We start from the raw sequence: 15,737 nt of genomic DNA, 5'->3' as shown, positions 1-15,737 counted from the left end.
GAGAGCATTTTATGGACTCTGAGATTCGAGTCGACTCCCGCAATACGCGAGTCGACTCCAAGACACCGCGACCCCAAAACAGACAGAAGATCAAGTTACTGCCTCTGAGATTCGAGTCGACTCCCAGACATCTCGAGTCGACTCCAAGACAGCTTCACATCAAAAGGCAGAAGACCAAGTTTCGGAAACTGAGAGCCGAGTCGACTCCAAGGAAGTTCGAGTCGACTCCAAGACTGGACGAGCCAAAAGACAGAGGATCGGGAGTTCGGGCTCTGAGATTCGAGTCGACTCCCAGGACAGTCGAGTCGACTCGAGTGGACAAAATTCAAAATTGGATCCACGGACTTCAGTGGATGAGCCGACTCCAAAATTGCCAAGTCAGCTCCAGAAGTTGGCGAGTCGACTCCAGGTCAAGACGAGTCGACTCCCAGTCGTGAAGGCAACTTTAATTCAAATTTGGAACAGTTGCCGAGTCCACTCCGGAAAAGCTTGAGTCGACTCCCGCTACAGCCGAGTCGACTCCTGATCGCGCGAGTCGACTCCAACCCACCAACGGTCATATTGTCAGGCTGCGTAGAGTGTTCAGAACGGGCAGAAAAAGCACTCTAACGGCTAGTTTCCGTGGGGGTTGGCTTAAATAGCTACAGAGGACTGTAGCAAGGCAGAGAACAACCATTCCACTCCAACTAATCAAGCATTCAAGCTCTGCAACGTGCTCTTCAACGAAAAAGAGGAAGATCTGCATTTACTGCTTCCAACTACATCTTCCCAGCAATTAAAGCCTCCTTCTCCTGCATTCAAGTCGACTACTCTTTCAAGAGGAGACCAGAAGTTTAAGAAGCCATTCCTCATCTCCAATCTAAAAGCGTTTGAGGCTTCTTAACTTCATTTATTGTTCATATTGTTTTCATCTGCTTTTTGAGAAGCTCATTTTCTATTTTCTTTCTACAACTTGTATTTACTTGGTTCAATCGGGGATTGAATCAAGGGGATTGTGGTTGGTTGGTGAGCCGAGTTAAAACCAACGTGTGTAAGGGTTTGATTGTGATCCCGGAAAAACAATCGGGGCGGTTTTAGTCGGTGAGCCTGGGAAAACCGACCGAGTTCGTTGTGAGCTCGTAAAACAACAAGTTTGGTTGTGAGCTTGGAAAACAACCGGCTGTAATCCAAGGGGGTTATAGTGAATTCCCAAGTGAGACTTGGGGAGTGGACGTAGGAGCAAGGGTTAGCTCCGAACCACTATAAAACCTTGTGTTTGCGTTGGATTGTCTCTCTTCTTCTTCCCCTCACATCACTCACAGCACTTAGCATAATTAAATAACTTGCAATAGTTTTTAATTAGTCAACCACATCGTTTTAATTATTCAAATTATTTTAAAATCCAATTCACCCCCCCCTCTTGGGTTGTCTATCTGGGCAACACAACTGCATCTAGGGCTCAGTGAGGAGAGGTGGTAGGGCTTACACTGACAAGGTGGAGAGAAGGGAGTTTCAATACTTTCTGAAGGTGAATGAGCCATAGTGCTTCTGAAGTCAGATGATGACTTCTCATGAGGACCGGTTACAGCGGGCGGGGTAGCTCAGAGTGGCCAGAGATGCTCCTTCCTTTGACAGAAGATCTGCAGGTACATGCCTATTGCCTTGGCTAACACCAAGTGGCTGATGGATAATGGGTGCAGTGTGGATGTCGTGGAGGACCCTTGGGTGAATACTCTCTTGGTGGGGCTCTGACCGACCATGATCAACGTTGAAGATGTGGACGGGCCACGGGTTTGCGATCTTCTCCTCCTTGACAGTGCAGGGTGGGATACCAGCCGGATCAACCATCTGTTTTGTGAAGACTTTGCAGAGAGAGTCCAATCGCTGGTAGTTCTGGGGAGTGTTGGTCCGGATGTGAGGGTTTGGTGTACGTCATGGAGCCCCAGAGTTGGAGAAGGAGACATCTATAGCCTTCTTCAGAGTAAACAACACCCAAGGCAGAACTGCGCCTGGATTTGGAGATTCGGTCTTCACCTGAGGGTTGCGCTGTTCCTTTAGAAGGTGGTTTTTGGCCAACTATCAAACGAGATTTGTGCTGAGCAGGCGAGGTCTAGGTATCCAACTGTAGTGCCCTGGGTGGCGGATGGAGAAGACCATGGACCACACTTTGTTTCAATGTGGGCGAGCTAGGAGAGTTTCAAGACTTGTCGATATCCCATCGGATGCTCGGTGCCAATCGAGTCCCTTCATCCAGGCTCTCAGACGGTGGGCCACCGCCCCTCAATTCCGGTATGTGGCCATTGGGGCAATATATATTGCTTACCATAGATATTTAAAGAGAGCAGCCCTACACTCACGTTCGTCGTGGAGCGGGCCCTGTACATACGGCAGGGATCACCCATGCAGGTCTATCGAACAGGTCTTTGATAGCTTGGGCATCTGGAGTTTTATATCTGCTCTTGTAGCACTACGAATGGTGTTTTTCATCTGAGAGCCCCTACTTCCGAGTTTTCTCAAGATCAAATTTGACGGATGCATGCTATATGGTGGCAGGAGGGGTGATACGTGTTTCGTGATCGGAGGCCCGGACTCCAGGGTAGTTGTTGTTAGTGGGTGCTAGATCTATCGCATCTCTGTTCTTGGGGCGGAGCTAAAGAGAGTTTGGGCTAGTCTGTGTCAAGCCCGATGTGTTCTACGGACCAGCGCAGTCCTGCTTGAAGGTGGCTCGGCTATGGCGATCGGTTGGATCTAGCGGTGCACGGGCAATATGGGTGGCTGTCATCCATTGCTTGAGATATTTGGGTCATGATAGGTGAAGACGTTGCCTTCCAGGCCAAACATATCTGCAGGCAGGGGCGGCCCAATACATCTGGGGGCCTAAGGCAAATTCAGTAAATGAGGCCTCTTTTTTTTAAATAATAATTTTTTTTAATAAATATAAAATACCTAAAAAAATGTTATGGAAATAGATTGCTGTCAAGTACACTATTTCAACAAAGATGCATGAATCTAATAAAGGTAGACAAAAAGTCTCTTCAGTTTAATATAATTTTTGAATGAAAATATTAAAAAAAATACTTAAAAAAAAGGCCCATAAAACTGTTCTTGGCAATACTGTTTATTCTGTGAAGCAAGAGCAGAATAGGAAAAGGTCATCCCATGGCGCTTCACGGTCAAAGAATTTGTCCAGAAAGGAACCTCTCTGTAAGAGAAAGTAGGGCCATTGTGAAAAATTCACTCTATCTAATTAGTAAAAGTCCCATCCCACCATCTCCCCTTCAAGTGAGTACCCAAGCAGCCACTGCAACATCACGGCACAGCAGCCATTCAACCCCCCCCTCCCTCCTTCTCTTTCTCTACCCTCCTTTTCTTTTGCTAAGGACCATCTCCCCCTTCAAGTGAGCACCGAAGCTGCAACTGCAACATCACGGCACAGCAGCCATTCAACCCCCTCCCTCCTTTTCTCTCTCTACCACCCAAGAGGGGAGAAGAAACCGAGAGGAGAAAATTAAAAGAATCTCCACCCTCCAAGAAGTCCATCTCCAATCCCCCTATCTTTCTTCCTGATGGCCCAGCTGGATCAGGAGTAATGACTTGTGAGGGAAGGAAAACCAAGACCAAAACCAAAAAAGAGAAGGGATGAAAGATAAGAGTGGCTTCAGGCGTGTATCAAGCCAACCAAATCCCTCCTCTCTCTCTCTCTCCACCCAAAACAAAACTATCGTCCCCAACTTCCCCAGTTGCCCCTCTGCAGGCCAGGAAACCCTCCACCTCCCTTCCATCAAGGGGGAAGACTCGTAGCCAGCTTCTGCTCCCGGAGGCCTTCCATTGGCCCGAGGCCTTAGGCGACCGCCTCAGTCGCCTAGGGCTCGGGCCGGCCCTGTCTGCAGGAAGGCCAATAGAGCTGTGGATTGGATGACCTCATATGTGGCTGACCATTCTGAAGGAGCTCTCTAGGTTGGTGAGGGGGAGTTGTCTAGAGCACTCTAAAATTTATTATTTTTTAACTTTTTATATGCATTCATATTAGAAATTTATAAGTCATTTGTTATGGCAAAAAAAAAAAAAAAAAGTGAACAATTTTTACTTTATTGGAGCTGCTGCCTTCCACCTAGATTTGTAGAAAGACCGAAGGATCCCTCCACAATTGATGAATTTGTAGTAAGAATTGACAGAATAATTGTCTTGTTTCGAGGATGAAAAGATTGATTTATTTTTTTCTTTTTTAAGGAATTATTCCCTTCACTTGCAGCCAGTCATTACCTTACCACAAAAAAACCTAACCCTCCATCGGATCACGGTGAGTCGGTTCCCCCAGTAACATTCCTCTACCCATTGAATGAAGTTTGTAGCAGGGTATCCCAAGCCATACGAGTCACGGACGCCATTTTGTACGGGATCGTGCAGGGAATAAAAACATCTTACCAGAAACAAAGAAACTTGAAGCTTCTGGGAAAACTCCCGCTTTGTCCGAATGGAGTTGCAGACAGTGTAGTCCCTTGTCATTTATTCTCACAACAATGTGGAGTAACATCTCGAACCACCCTCTCAGACATCAACGGGAAATAATTACCCAGAGGGGTGGGTTGGACAAAGCTCCAATCTTTGGTATCTTTCATCCAAAATAACCATCCAGGATTTCTGCACCATCGCACTCATTTTCCAGTCTTTTACCATTGAACTTTATTAACGAAAAAGTACAGAGTAAACTAAAAATAATATTACCATTACTCGAAGCAAAGAGAACATAGGGAACGTCGACGTTGCCGGATTATTTACCGAGGCAACGAGAGCCCCGAAAGCCCATTGACAAAGAACGAGACAAACTCCTCCATCTCGTGGCTGGGCAGTGCCAGCCCCACCTCTATCCCTCCCTTCTCCTCCCGGCTCTCCGCCAGCGACAACGCTCCCGTCCTTTCTATCGATATCACCTCCACCTTCCTTGGCCTCCCCCACCCGAAGTCGACTTCGTACATTCCCAACTTCGGCGATCCCGCCACCGTCAATGCTCCCACCGACGCATATTTGTACACATTCCTGATCCAATTCTCGGCATCCTTAAATGCACCCTCCTCCAAGCTCTTGATGACCTTCCAAATAGCATCGGCGGCAATCAGCGGACCGTCGCAGCCGATGAGTTCGCTCTGCTTCGCCTCGACGCAGCAGATACCAAGGCAATTGCCGAAGTAGTTTGATGGGATTGGAGGGTCCAGCCGAGCTCTGCACCCGGTCACGAAACCAAAATGCTCTTTCTTCTTGCTCGTGCCTCCTCGGGCATGGACTAGGCCCGCCCACACAAAGCCACACGCCGCAGCGTACGGCGAGCATTGCGCCGATGTCTTGCTCGCCACCTGCTGCCGGAGACCGTCAAGCTGGTCTCGGCGGAACGTGAATGTAGCTCGCACTATGTCGGACCTGCCATCCAGATCCCATGCCTCGAGACTTTGGTCGTCTGCGAGTAATTGGAGGTCCGTGAGGAAGATCCCTTCGAGACCTTTGGAATCTTTGATCACGCTACGATCATAGAACGGGAGCCGTCCGGCCAAATCTGCTGCTTGGTCGCCGAATCTGTGTATCGATGCCCATGTCTTCATGAAACTGGCATAGGTGGAGCCATCGGCGACAGCATGGTGCAACGTGGTGCCGACGACGACGCCGGCGTTCGGGAATATGGTTGCCTGAATTGCTAGCACGGCCTGCCTGTCGCCGGAGGAGTGCAGCGAAGGGACCAAAGAATGGAACCTCCTGACATCCTGAGCATGGCTTCCTGAGAGCTCGTAGAAGTCACCTTCGCTCACCGCCGCGTTTAGCCAAACAAAGTCGTCATCGGAGCAAAGGATTTCGGGCTTTTGGCCGCCGCATGAGCGCGTCAGGCTTCCAGCTAGGGGGTAGAAGTGGTGGAGGGTGAGAGCCAAGGAGTGCTTCAGCTTGGGCAGCTCGGAGTGGAGAAAGTGAGACTTGGATTGGGGTGACTCGTAGAAGAGAAGGCGTTGCACCGGGTGGAAGCGAAAGAAGACGAGGTCGAAGAAGGTCAAGGGGATCGACGGCCGGGCGGTGGAACCCGGGTAAGGAGAGATCCGGCACTGCTCCAATACCTTAGCCTTGTGGAGTGGTGCCATGGCTGCTACTGTTAGGTGCCGATAACCTATCAAAGTTCTAATACTTCTCGATCTGTTCTGTTCATTGATGAGATATATAGATAAAAGATGGGTCGTGCTTTTCGTGTGGGAAAGGGCCAGGGGGAGAGATTCCTGGGCAAGTTCCAAGCTCCGAGAACATCTTGAGACATGTAATTGTGCTCGGAGTATAGCAAGTACATGCATGTTTTTATTTCTTTTCCATCGCAACATCAAGTGAGGACAGCAATAATGCAGCTGGTGCGCTGTTTCCATCGAATTCGTCTTGTGGCTTTCAACAGTCATGCTGCATTATAAGGCTGGTTTTTGAGCGCCTTGTATTATTTTTGAGGAGGTGATATGCCCGCCGAAGCTTTGATAGTCCTTTTAAATCTCACTTTTATTTTTTATTTTACCCAAGATTCAGCTTCACCACAGCTATATTCTAGATCCAACTTTTGAAGGCCAGCTGTTTCGTTGTAGTGTCCTTCTAAAATATATTTATATAAAATATAATATAAATAATAAGATTAAAAATGCCTGTTTGATTATTTTCATATCTACAAATTAAGCTGGCAAATCATAAGATATGAGAAGCATCACTTTATGGAAAACTTGTCTTTCTATCTCTATTTGTCATAAATTTATTTACAGAAACTAGATTTTATGATTATTCATTTTAAATTTTTTTTGAAGATTGAATCCATAAAATTAAGCTGTAGAGAGACTTTGTTATTATAATTTATAAATCTTTGATTGTACAAATTTATTCGTATGTATGAACATATGGAAGTTGCTTGTAACATTTGGTGTCGTTTATTCACTGATGGCATGCGGTCTGACCAAACCGTGCGTCGCACAAGTGATTCCCATGTCATTAGTTAAAATAGTAATCTCATTAATTGGGAAGCGGATGGATGAACATTATTGCAACTCCCAAGCCTAAATCACCGCAATTATTTACTACAATTAATATAGTTGAAGCATCCAACTATGCAAATATATGGTAAGTCTTCTGTTGGCTAGTTTGACTAAAAGAAGATGACATTGTAATAAAGCAGCAAGATTTTCTATTTGTTTGATTACGGGGGAAAGAAAACCTAGATATCTTATTTGCTAGATATTCATTATTTCTAAATTGTTGAACAAATCAACGCTGGCACCTCTTCAAGATCCAAGACATTATGGCTGCTGTCTTTTTTTCCCCTTTTTTTCTTGGTTTTCTTCTTCTTCTTTTTTTATATTTTTAAATAATAAACTTTGTAGCTCTTTAGGACACAATCATAAAGATAGGACTCGTCCAGCCCAGGGGACACAATCCTGCCCACTTTAAGATTGTCCAATAAGAGAAGCGAACCCACGGCGATCTGCGAGGAAGAAACAGTATTGCGTGGGGACTAATCGGACCCATTATCAATTATTTCCGTCCAATAATTTTGTCGCTCCGTCTGTGGCTGCAAAATTTCGGATCGCCATCGGAGCGCAACTCGGCAACAACATTATCCAAAAGGTTACAATTTTGTTCATCATCGTTGATGGTTTCCTCAGTCAAAATGTTTCTCTGAAATATTCTCGGTATCTGAGTTAATTATGCATTATTTATTTACCTGTGATTGAATTGTAGTGTATTTGTAAATTCTTCATGTTGATTGAAAAAAAATATATATAAATTACAAAGTGATGACACCATATGTTATTGTTCCTGAGTTTGATATTGGTATTTTTTGCCAAATTATTCTCAAGTAATCTCGAGTAATGATGTAAAAATGATGGATAAATATAGCCAGCCTTAAACCTTTGTGTTTGGCTGTCAAAGAGGAAGACAGAAATCTTCGATGTTGGGCTTGGTGGAGGGTTAGAGAGCATACGTTTCTCTGTAGAGATTACTCTCGCACCTGGTCACGAGTCAGGTGATAGCACACTTAATGGCTCAACGTCACACAAAAACGATGTTTGAACCACAAGTAAAATAGTTATACCACTTGAAAGAGAATGGAGGGAGCAAGGAGCATCCCCCCCATTTATTATGTAAAAGCTAGAAAGAAGAAAGAGAAGCTACAAAGGCCAAGATGCAGAATTCAGCTAGGAAGTTGATGTACAGAAGTTATCAATCTATTCCATAATGCCCTGTGACCATCCATCCTCTTTGCTGAACATAGATGCTCCCAATTGTTGAATATATGAGAAGTCTTGGGTAAGTTGGCGTGCACCGAAGAGCTTCTTTTACTTAATATTCTCACATTTTTCTCCTTCCATGCCTCCCACCGTAGAACTGCACATAGTTGGATGACTGAAATTTTCTTCTTCTCCAAGCAGGCCCTTCCTCTTGGTACGGTAAAAGAGTTTTCTCCCTTAGCTAAAACCGAGAGGAAAAATGTACTGGGTAAAAGAATAAAAGAGACACAGGAGAGGGGTCCTTCCTCTCTATGGAAAAGGTGTTCATTAATGCTAGGTTTGTAAGCATCAAAACCACCAATCCGGGTTGGTCTGCTCTCTAAACGGTTTTCTCTACAAGAATTTGTCATCCATTATTGTTAGTGAAGATTTTAGAGACAAGGAGCTTGTCATCCCAGAGTTCGATGTTTACATGAAGAATTCCTATCCTCTTGTAATTCACCTATTGGCTAGGTGTAGGCTTAGCGACAAACATGATTTTCTTATCAAACTAGACAAGAACACGTCGCTCTCTCACACACACACTCACGCACAAACAAACACTGCGGTTACCAATCCTGTCGGCTCCTGGGCTGGGGATTATTTTGCGATCAGTTTCAGACCATCCAAGGAGTAGGTCCTGAATTCATCCATCACATATATAAAATATATAAAATATATAAGTAAATTTATCTCATTCTATTAACTTAAGTTTTTGAGACAAGTGGTGGTTTTAATATGGTATCAAAGCAGAAGTCCTCTTAGGCTCAAAAAAAATTCGGCCCACATGTAAGGAAGAGTATAAGAAAATATAAAATATATAAATAAATCAACATCATTCTATTAGCTTAAGCTTTTGGAACAAGTGGTAATTCTAACAACATGCTTGGGATCGTGCCATACCAATCTCAATTTCTCCTTGCTCTTCTTTGCTCTCTGCCACCGAAATGTTTCCAGGACTTGAGATGGACGTCGCCAAAACCTTCTTTGGCCCTCCCCATCCGAAATCAGTTTCATAAACTCTAAACTTTGGTGACCCGCTACCGTCATTAGTTGTTCAGGCGTCATAGTCGCAAATCTTCATAGCCACCTCTCTGCGTCATCCAAAACTCCATCTTTTTACTCCTTCAATGGCTTTCCCAATTGCCTCCGCCACTGCTACAAACCCTTCTTCCCCAGTAACATCATCTACCGCATTGAGATCTGTGTAGATAGATAAAAGAAAAAAAATTAAAGTGTTTTGAAATTTGTGTAATATGTTTGACATTCCAAAAAAAGATCAATCATTCTTTCGCATAAATTATACAACCTGAACCGAAATAATAAGTTTGATATAGAAAATTTTATTAACCATTTTTTTTTTTTTTGGTATCTCACATACAAGGAGGGTGAGTAGTGCCCAAAGAGTAGAAAGTAAAAATTAACCAGAATTTTCAAGAAGATATTTTCGATATCAATCAACCTGATACCATATTCGGGTTATTAATATGAATGTGTGCATACAAGAGATTATGTCCAGCCGATATATAAAAATTGTTGCAGAAATTTATTTTTATTGTAATTTAGTATGAGAAAATTATAAATTATTTATGAAATACTAATTTAAAAAGATGAATAGCGTTCACAAACTTTCTTTTTCTTTTTCTCTAAAAGAGATTTGCTGTTCGGACGCCTCTGTGGATGCGAGATTAGAAAGGCTTTTTGTGCGAAATAGTGTGCCGAATACGAATGAATTTCTCTTTCATATACTAATTGCAAGGCTGCAGGACAAAGTATAAGCCTTCCAACTTTCAAGTCTGGATCAGACTTTTACTCTCTTCTCTTTACCACGCGATAGGTCAGCGAAGTGTAGCCTCGGAAGTCCGTATTTTTTTGAAGAAAAAATAGGCTCGAAGGAGAAATTGGTCTCAAGGTCACAAGCAAAGAAGAGGAAAGGGGAGGATTCAAGCGAATCCACGTTGTCGCATGCATATCTCCAAGTCAGGCATGTCTTTTGGGAGGCAAACCAGGCTGCTGACTGGGTCGTCTCCTTCGCTGCGCACCACTCCGAAGAGTTTCTTTAAACTCAACAATCTTTCGCTCCTTTCACTTTATGTTGTTTACTGGATGCTGATATAGCTAGTTGTGCTCATGCTAGGGTAGTGTGAGTAGCCGATTCACCAAAAAATAAAAGTTCCTCCCTACGACTTTGATTGACCTTGTAAAGGGATTCTAAACCACCTCGTAGCTATGCAGCATATCAGCCCCATTAAACTCCATCCTTGTTATATTATGTGTATCCTGGTGTTGAAGATGACTTAATTACTAATCGTTTGCAAGATAAATAATATAACTATTTTTCTAAATTTATCAATAAATTATAAAATATTTTTAAATAAATTATTCATAATTTATGAACTTAATGCATAGTATGTTATTATTGAGTATATTTTTTTCCGAAACATTATATGATTCATGATCAAACATATTGATTTTGATATAAATTATGTTCGATTGATTTTTGATATCGCATGGTTTTATGTATCTTTCAATTTGGAATATGGAATACATTTTTTAAAGAAAAAAGTGCTTTTATTTGAGGCGGATTTGCACTTACGGTCTGACTATGTACTGATATCTTACTAGTGGGGGTTTATATATTGGCACATTAATAGCCTGCCAGTGGAGTTTATACATTGGTATACTGATCATGAGGATATACTCTGCCATCATAGGTTATACATTAACATTTCGATTATTTCTGAGCTTTTATTTGGCCCAACCATATGGTATAAGTATCGTCATAGTTCATGACTACTGAGATAAACTTGATGTTTTGTAAATTTGAATTCGTGAAAGTAAATTTTAAATTTTGAGAAGAATATGATTCGTGTGTATGATGTTTTGAAATTGCTGCATATCTAGATTTAGTTTTTGAACTAATGCATTTTCATATGCTTATTTATTGTAAAATCGTTATTTATCTTATTGTTAGATTTATCTAGTTAAAATATTCATTGCTTACTAGACTATCTATCTCATTATATATTTCAATATCTTACTATTTTTACAGATCCTAAGAACTATACTAGCATAGCGTTATGCTTCGGAAGAGTGATTAGAAATAGAGTTTTAGTTTGTTTATTTTAGATTAGAATTTTATTAAAAATTGATATCAAACTTCTGAATTTTGTGTGAGATATTAAAGTTTGGATTTTAGTTATTTAAATTTAAACTTTGAACTTAAGTTATTTAAATTTATTTTATTTCTTGATTTATGATATCAAGTAAAATGCCTTGCATGTTTATGGGAAGGGTTCCCTATGTACTTGTTTGGTTCGTGCGAGGAGGACGAGAGAAACTATGGTCAACAAAAAATGAAAAAATACCTTATGTTTGGTTAGAATTTTCAAAAACGAGAGATAGAAAAGTAGCTTTCCAATGAAAATAAATTTTGTATATTTATGAAAAATAAAAATTCATATAGGATGTAAAAAAGTCCAATTTTCACTAGCTGAAAATTGAAATAAATTTTTCAAAAAAGAATATCCTTAAGATTTTAGATAGAATAGAGTAAAGTCTTTTTCTTTTTTAAGAGCATAACAGGTATTTTATATAATATTTCTAAAAAAATAGATGCTCAACCAAACATAAGCTATTATGGAATATGTCATTTTTTATAGTTAATTAAATATAAAAAAATTAGTTTTTCAGACATTATATACTCAAGCATCAGCTTAATTCTTAGAAAAAATATTCTAATGAAGAAAAATCTTATGAGTATATAATGGTTGTCGTATCCCTAGTATGTAATTTCATGTATCTGCAAAATAATTTTATTCCAAGGTAATTCTTTTTGATTTTTCTCTCTCAATCAATTTACTTCCCTACTTCGCCCTTTCTATTTTTTTAATCTGTCATACTCATTTACTCTTCTAACCCTGACTCTACCTAGCCACCCCTTGTGCTAGTCTCCACCACTTTTCTCCAAACCCCACCCCACCTCCCATGAAGAAAAAAAAAAATCAAACCTTTCCCATCCATTTTATCCTAAATATCTATCAAAACAAATTATAAAATCAAATTGTTAATAATCATAATTAATTTTTTAGCATATTTGCAACTTTTTTTTATATTGGACTACAAGTGTGTGCATGTGTTCCTCAACATACACATAATATATTGGAGAGGAATAATTACAACAATAAATTGGCGATCCAAACTTTTTTGTCTCGCTCTATCAAAAACCACACGTTATGATCACCTACTCTTTGTTACTATTTTTTCTTCAATATTTTCTATAAAAAATGTGCAAGTTGGTGAAAAGGACCGGATTAGTAAAGACAGCCGCTCGTAGACGGCAAGATAGCTAGACAGAAGCATATGCCATATGTTCAACAGTGACCATCTAGAACTATTTGACCGAATCCAAGGAGAAGACAAAAGGAAACTAGCCATATGACTAAATTCCAGCGGATTGAATGTGGAAGTTTGAATTAATTAACCTTAGAGGCGCTAAATAAATAAATAAACAATTAAAAAATTGTTTGAGGATTAATCTGCGCACCTTTCTCTTGTAAAGTTAATTCGGCTTTCACATAATATATTCGAGAAGAATAATTATCCAAACTATTTTTCTAGCCCAGCCTTATGCTGATGACTTGAAGAGCAATTCCTTCTGCTAATTGGACGGATACATTGCATTATGAGAAGAACAAGTCTCTCTCTCTCTCTCTCTCACTCACTCACTCACACTCACACACACACACACGGACGCACACAAACATTATGGTTACCAATTCTGTCGGCTACTGGCCTGGGGATTATTTTGCGATCAGTTTCAGGCCATTAAAGAAGTGAGCACTGAATTCATCCATCACATGCTTCGGGAGTACCATACCGATCTCGATCCCACCTTGCTCTGCTCTGCTCTCTGCCACCGAAATGTTTCCGGGACCCGAGATGGACGTCACCAAAACCTTCTTTGGTCCTCCCCATCCGAAATCAGTCTCATAAACTCTGAACTTTGGCGACCCCGCAACGGTCATCGGTTGCTCAGGCAATACAGACACAAATCTTCGTAGCCAGATCTCTGCACCATCCAAAATTCCGTGTTTTAGTCCTTCAATTGCTTTCCCAATTGCCTCCGCCGCTGCTACAAACCCTTCTTCTCCAATTACATCGCCTACTGCTACCTCTACAAAACAAGGCCCTACGCAATTTCCGAAGTATGATGCCGGGAGTGGCGGCTGCAGTCGTCCCCTGCAATCCACCGGGAATCCTGAATAAGCTTTCCTATCACTTGCAAGGCCTCTCATCTTAACAAAGCAGACCCATACATAAGCAAGCGCAACCACGATCGTCGAGCAATGGAACGATGTCTCCCGCTCCGCGGCTCTGGCCAGAACCAGTCTCTTGAGCCTTTGAATCTGATCTTGTTTGAGAGAGAATGTGGCATGGACCATGTCGGCGAAAGGAATTTCCGCTGATGGTTCAGGAGCTGTCATTCCTTCTACATCATGATGGAAAACCGAGTACAGCCCTCGAGGATCGGAGATCAAGGTCCTGTCAAACAGGGGCGGCGGCGCCACCTCGGGCATCGAGCCTCCCGACTTGCATGCGGAGGCCCATGACTTCATGAAATGCATGGAACTAGAGCCGTCACATGCAGCATGGTTGATCGAGACCCCGATGGCGATGCCATGATTCGGGAACACGGTCACCTGCACGGCTAGCGAAGGCTGAGCATCTTGGGCCTTCGGCAGCTGGGGGACCAACTGCCGGAGCTTGGAGATGTCGCATCCATGGTCGTCGGAGAAATCGTGGAAATCACCGTCGTGCTCCGCCACGGTGAAGGAGACAGAGTCGCCATCGACGTAGGCTATCTCGTACCGGTCATCGCTGCCGGGGGAGCGACGGATATTACCGGCAAGAGGGAAGAAGTGCTGCAGGGTGACAGACAGCGAGGATTTGAGGTTGGGGAGGCACGAGTCTATGAAATGAGCAATTGGATGGGGGAAGTCATAGAAGAAGAGGCGCTCGACAGGGTGTTGAACTAACCAGATTACGTCAAAGAAGGTGAGGGGGAGAGATGCAGGAGCAACTGATCCGGGTGGTGGAGAGACCCGGGAGTTCTCCAGAACTCTGAGCGCTGGGAATTTCGACGCCATTGCAGGACACTACTCTCTCAGGTTCCAACTGGAATCAAAGCCCGCAAGAGAAGGTATAACTTATAAAGTTGCCAAACAGATTTCTATTACCGTGAGCAACTTGTCGTTGTCGTGAACAAATTGGTCCGCCTTGGGGTAAATATGCATCGAAAGATCTAGTCTCTGCTTACGTGCTCTCCGTTTGTCCAATGGCCGGTTGCGTTCCTGCGTAAAAAACTAGTGGTTGCCTAGTGTTCTGGGTTCGGTTCGGCACCGACAAATGCGGCTTTTGGTGCGCTGTTTGGGTTGGGCAGGGTATGGCTTTTCTTTGTGACTGTTTGATGTGAAAGCTCGTGGTTGGAGCAAACCGAACCATAGATCGATCCTTCATGGCAAGCTTGGGTACTTTCTGGATAAGGATTAAATTTAGACGGTCCAATTTTCATGATCATGGTCATCTATGTATTGCACGATGGTCACGTTGTACATGGGAGTGCATGCAATTAATGGATGGCTGGGAGTATGGAACTCCTGTTGAAAAGTGAGGTGCTCAAAGAAAATTTGATGGGAGAGACGGAGTTGCCCAGGATTCTCCGCGATGTTTTACTTTTTAATTTTTTGGCGGTATCCGTACACGTTATGTATGATACTTCCATTTTTAGCCAAAAAAAAAAAGAAAAGAAAATTTGGCCCCAGTGCCTCTCTCAGGAAGGTTAAGACCCCTCCCCAACTATTATTAGAAAATTAAAAATATTAACAAAGAAAGAGAAGGAAGTTTAAGTCCTAACATATCAAGTTGGGGCAGTAAGCCTGTGTCTGGGGAGGAACAAAACCGAGCATCAGAAATTTTCATAGCTCGCCACTGTTTGAACAGGATGCATGACAGCGGAAATAACAAGAGGCAATTGGTCAACGAAGATTCTTCTGCATTGCTCATTCCAAGAAAGCCAGCAGCTAGCTGGTCCCAAGTCTTCATACCAACAGAATAAGACAAGGAGTTGGTTTATCGGCTTGGTATTAGAGTCGCATAAGGAGCACCGTCCATAAATCCTTCTTGGCAAGAATTTTCAGTGCATGCAATCTACTGAACAACCCTAGCCACATGAAAGTATTGGTTTTTTTTGGAGGCACGTGAACTTTCCAAAGAGATTTATGGAAGGGCCAGACTACTCCTGAGTTGATGATGTACATAAGTTAAAATCAATCAAAATGAATTCTTCACCACATTCAAATAAAAGCGTTCTTGTTGCATCGATCTTTTTCATGAAAAAATGCTTCTCCTTGTTTCATGACATCAACAGTTGGATCACACAGCAGCCATTTCGAGGTCTATACATTGGAGTGCTCAAAAACAAAATTG

General features: G+C 42.4%; 2 protein-coding genes across 2 annotated transcripts; both read right to left on the bottom strand.

Annotated features, from left to right (window-relative positions):
- Nucleotides 1-4,634: 4,634 nt before the first annotated feature.
- On the bottom strand, nt 4,635-6,617 carry LOC103723926 (phenolic glucoside malonyltransferase 2-like). Its single transcript, XM_008815024.4, has one exon. It carries the CDS (start codon nt 6,399-6,401, stop codon nt 4,755-4,757), a length of 1,647 nt encoding a protein of 548 aa, XP_008813246.2. The 5' UTR covers nt 6,402-6,617; the 3' UTR covers nt 4,635-4,754.
- Nucleotides 6,618-12,800: 6,183 nt separating this feature from the next.
- Nucleotides 12,801-14,465, bottom strand: LOC120109908 (malonyl-coenzyme A:anthocyanin 3-O-glucoside-6''-O-malonyltransferase-like). The gene has a single exon (XM_039123614.1). It carries the CDS (start codon nt 14,396-14,398, stop codon nt 13,052-13,054), a length of 1,347 nt encoding a protein of 448 aa, XP_038979542.1. The 5' UTR covers nt 14,399-14,465; the 3' UTR covers nt 12,801-13,051.
- Between the last annotated feature and the right edge of the window lie 1,272 nt (nt 14,466-15,737).

The sequence above is a fragment of the Phoenix dactylifera genome, chromosome 2 (assembly GCF_009389715.1).
Source record: "Phoenix dactylifera cultivar Barhee BC4 chromosome 2, palm_55x_up_171113_PBpolish2nd_filt_p, whole genome shotgun sequence".
NCBI lineage: Eukaryota > Viridiplantae > Streptophyta > Magnoliopsida > Arecales > Arecaceae > Phoenix > Phoenix dactylifera.
This window is presented reverse-complemented; position numbering and strand designations above follow the sequence as displayed.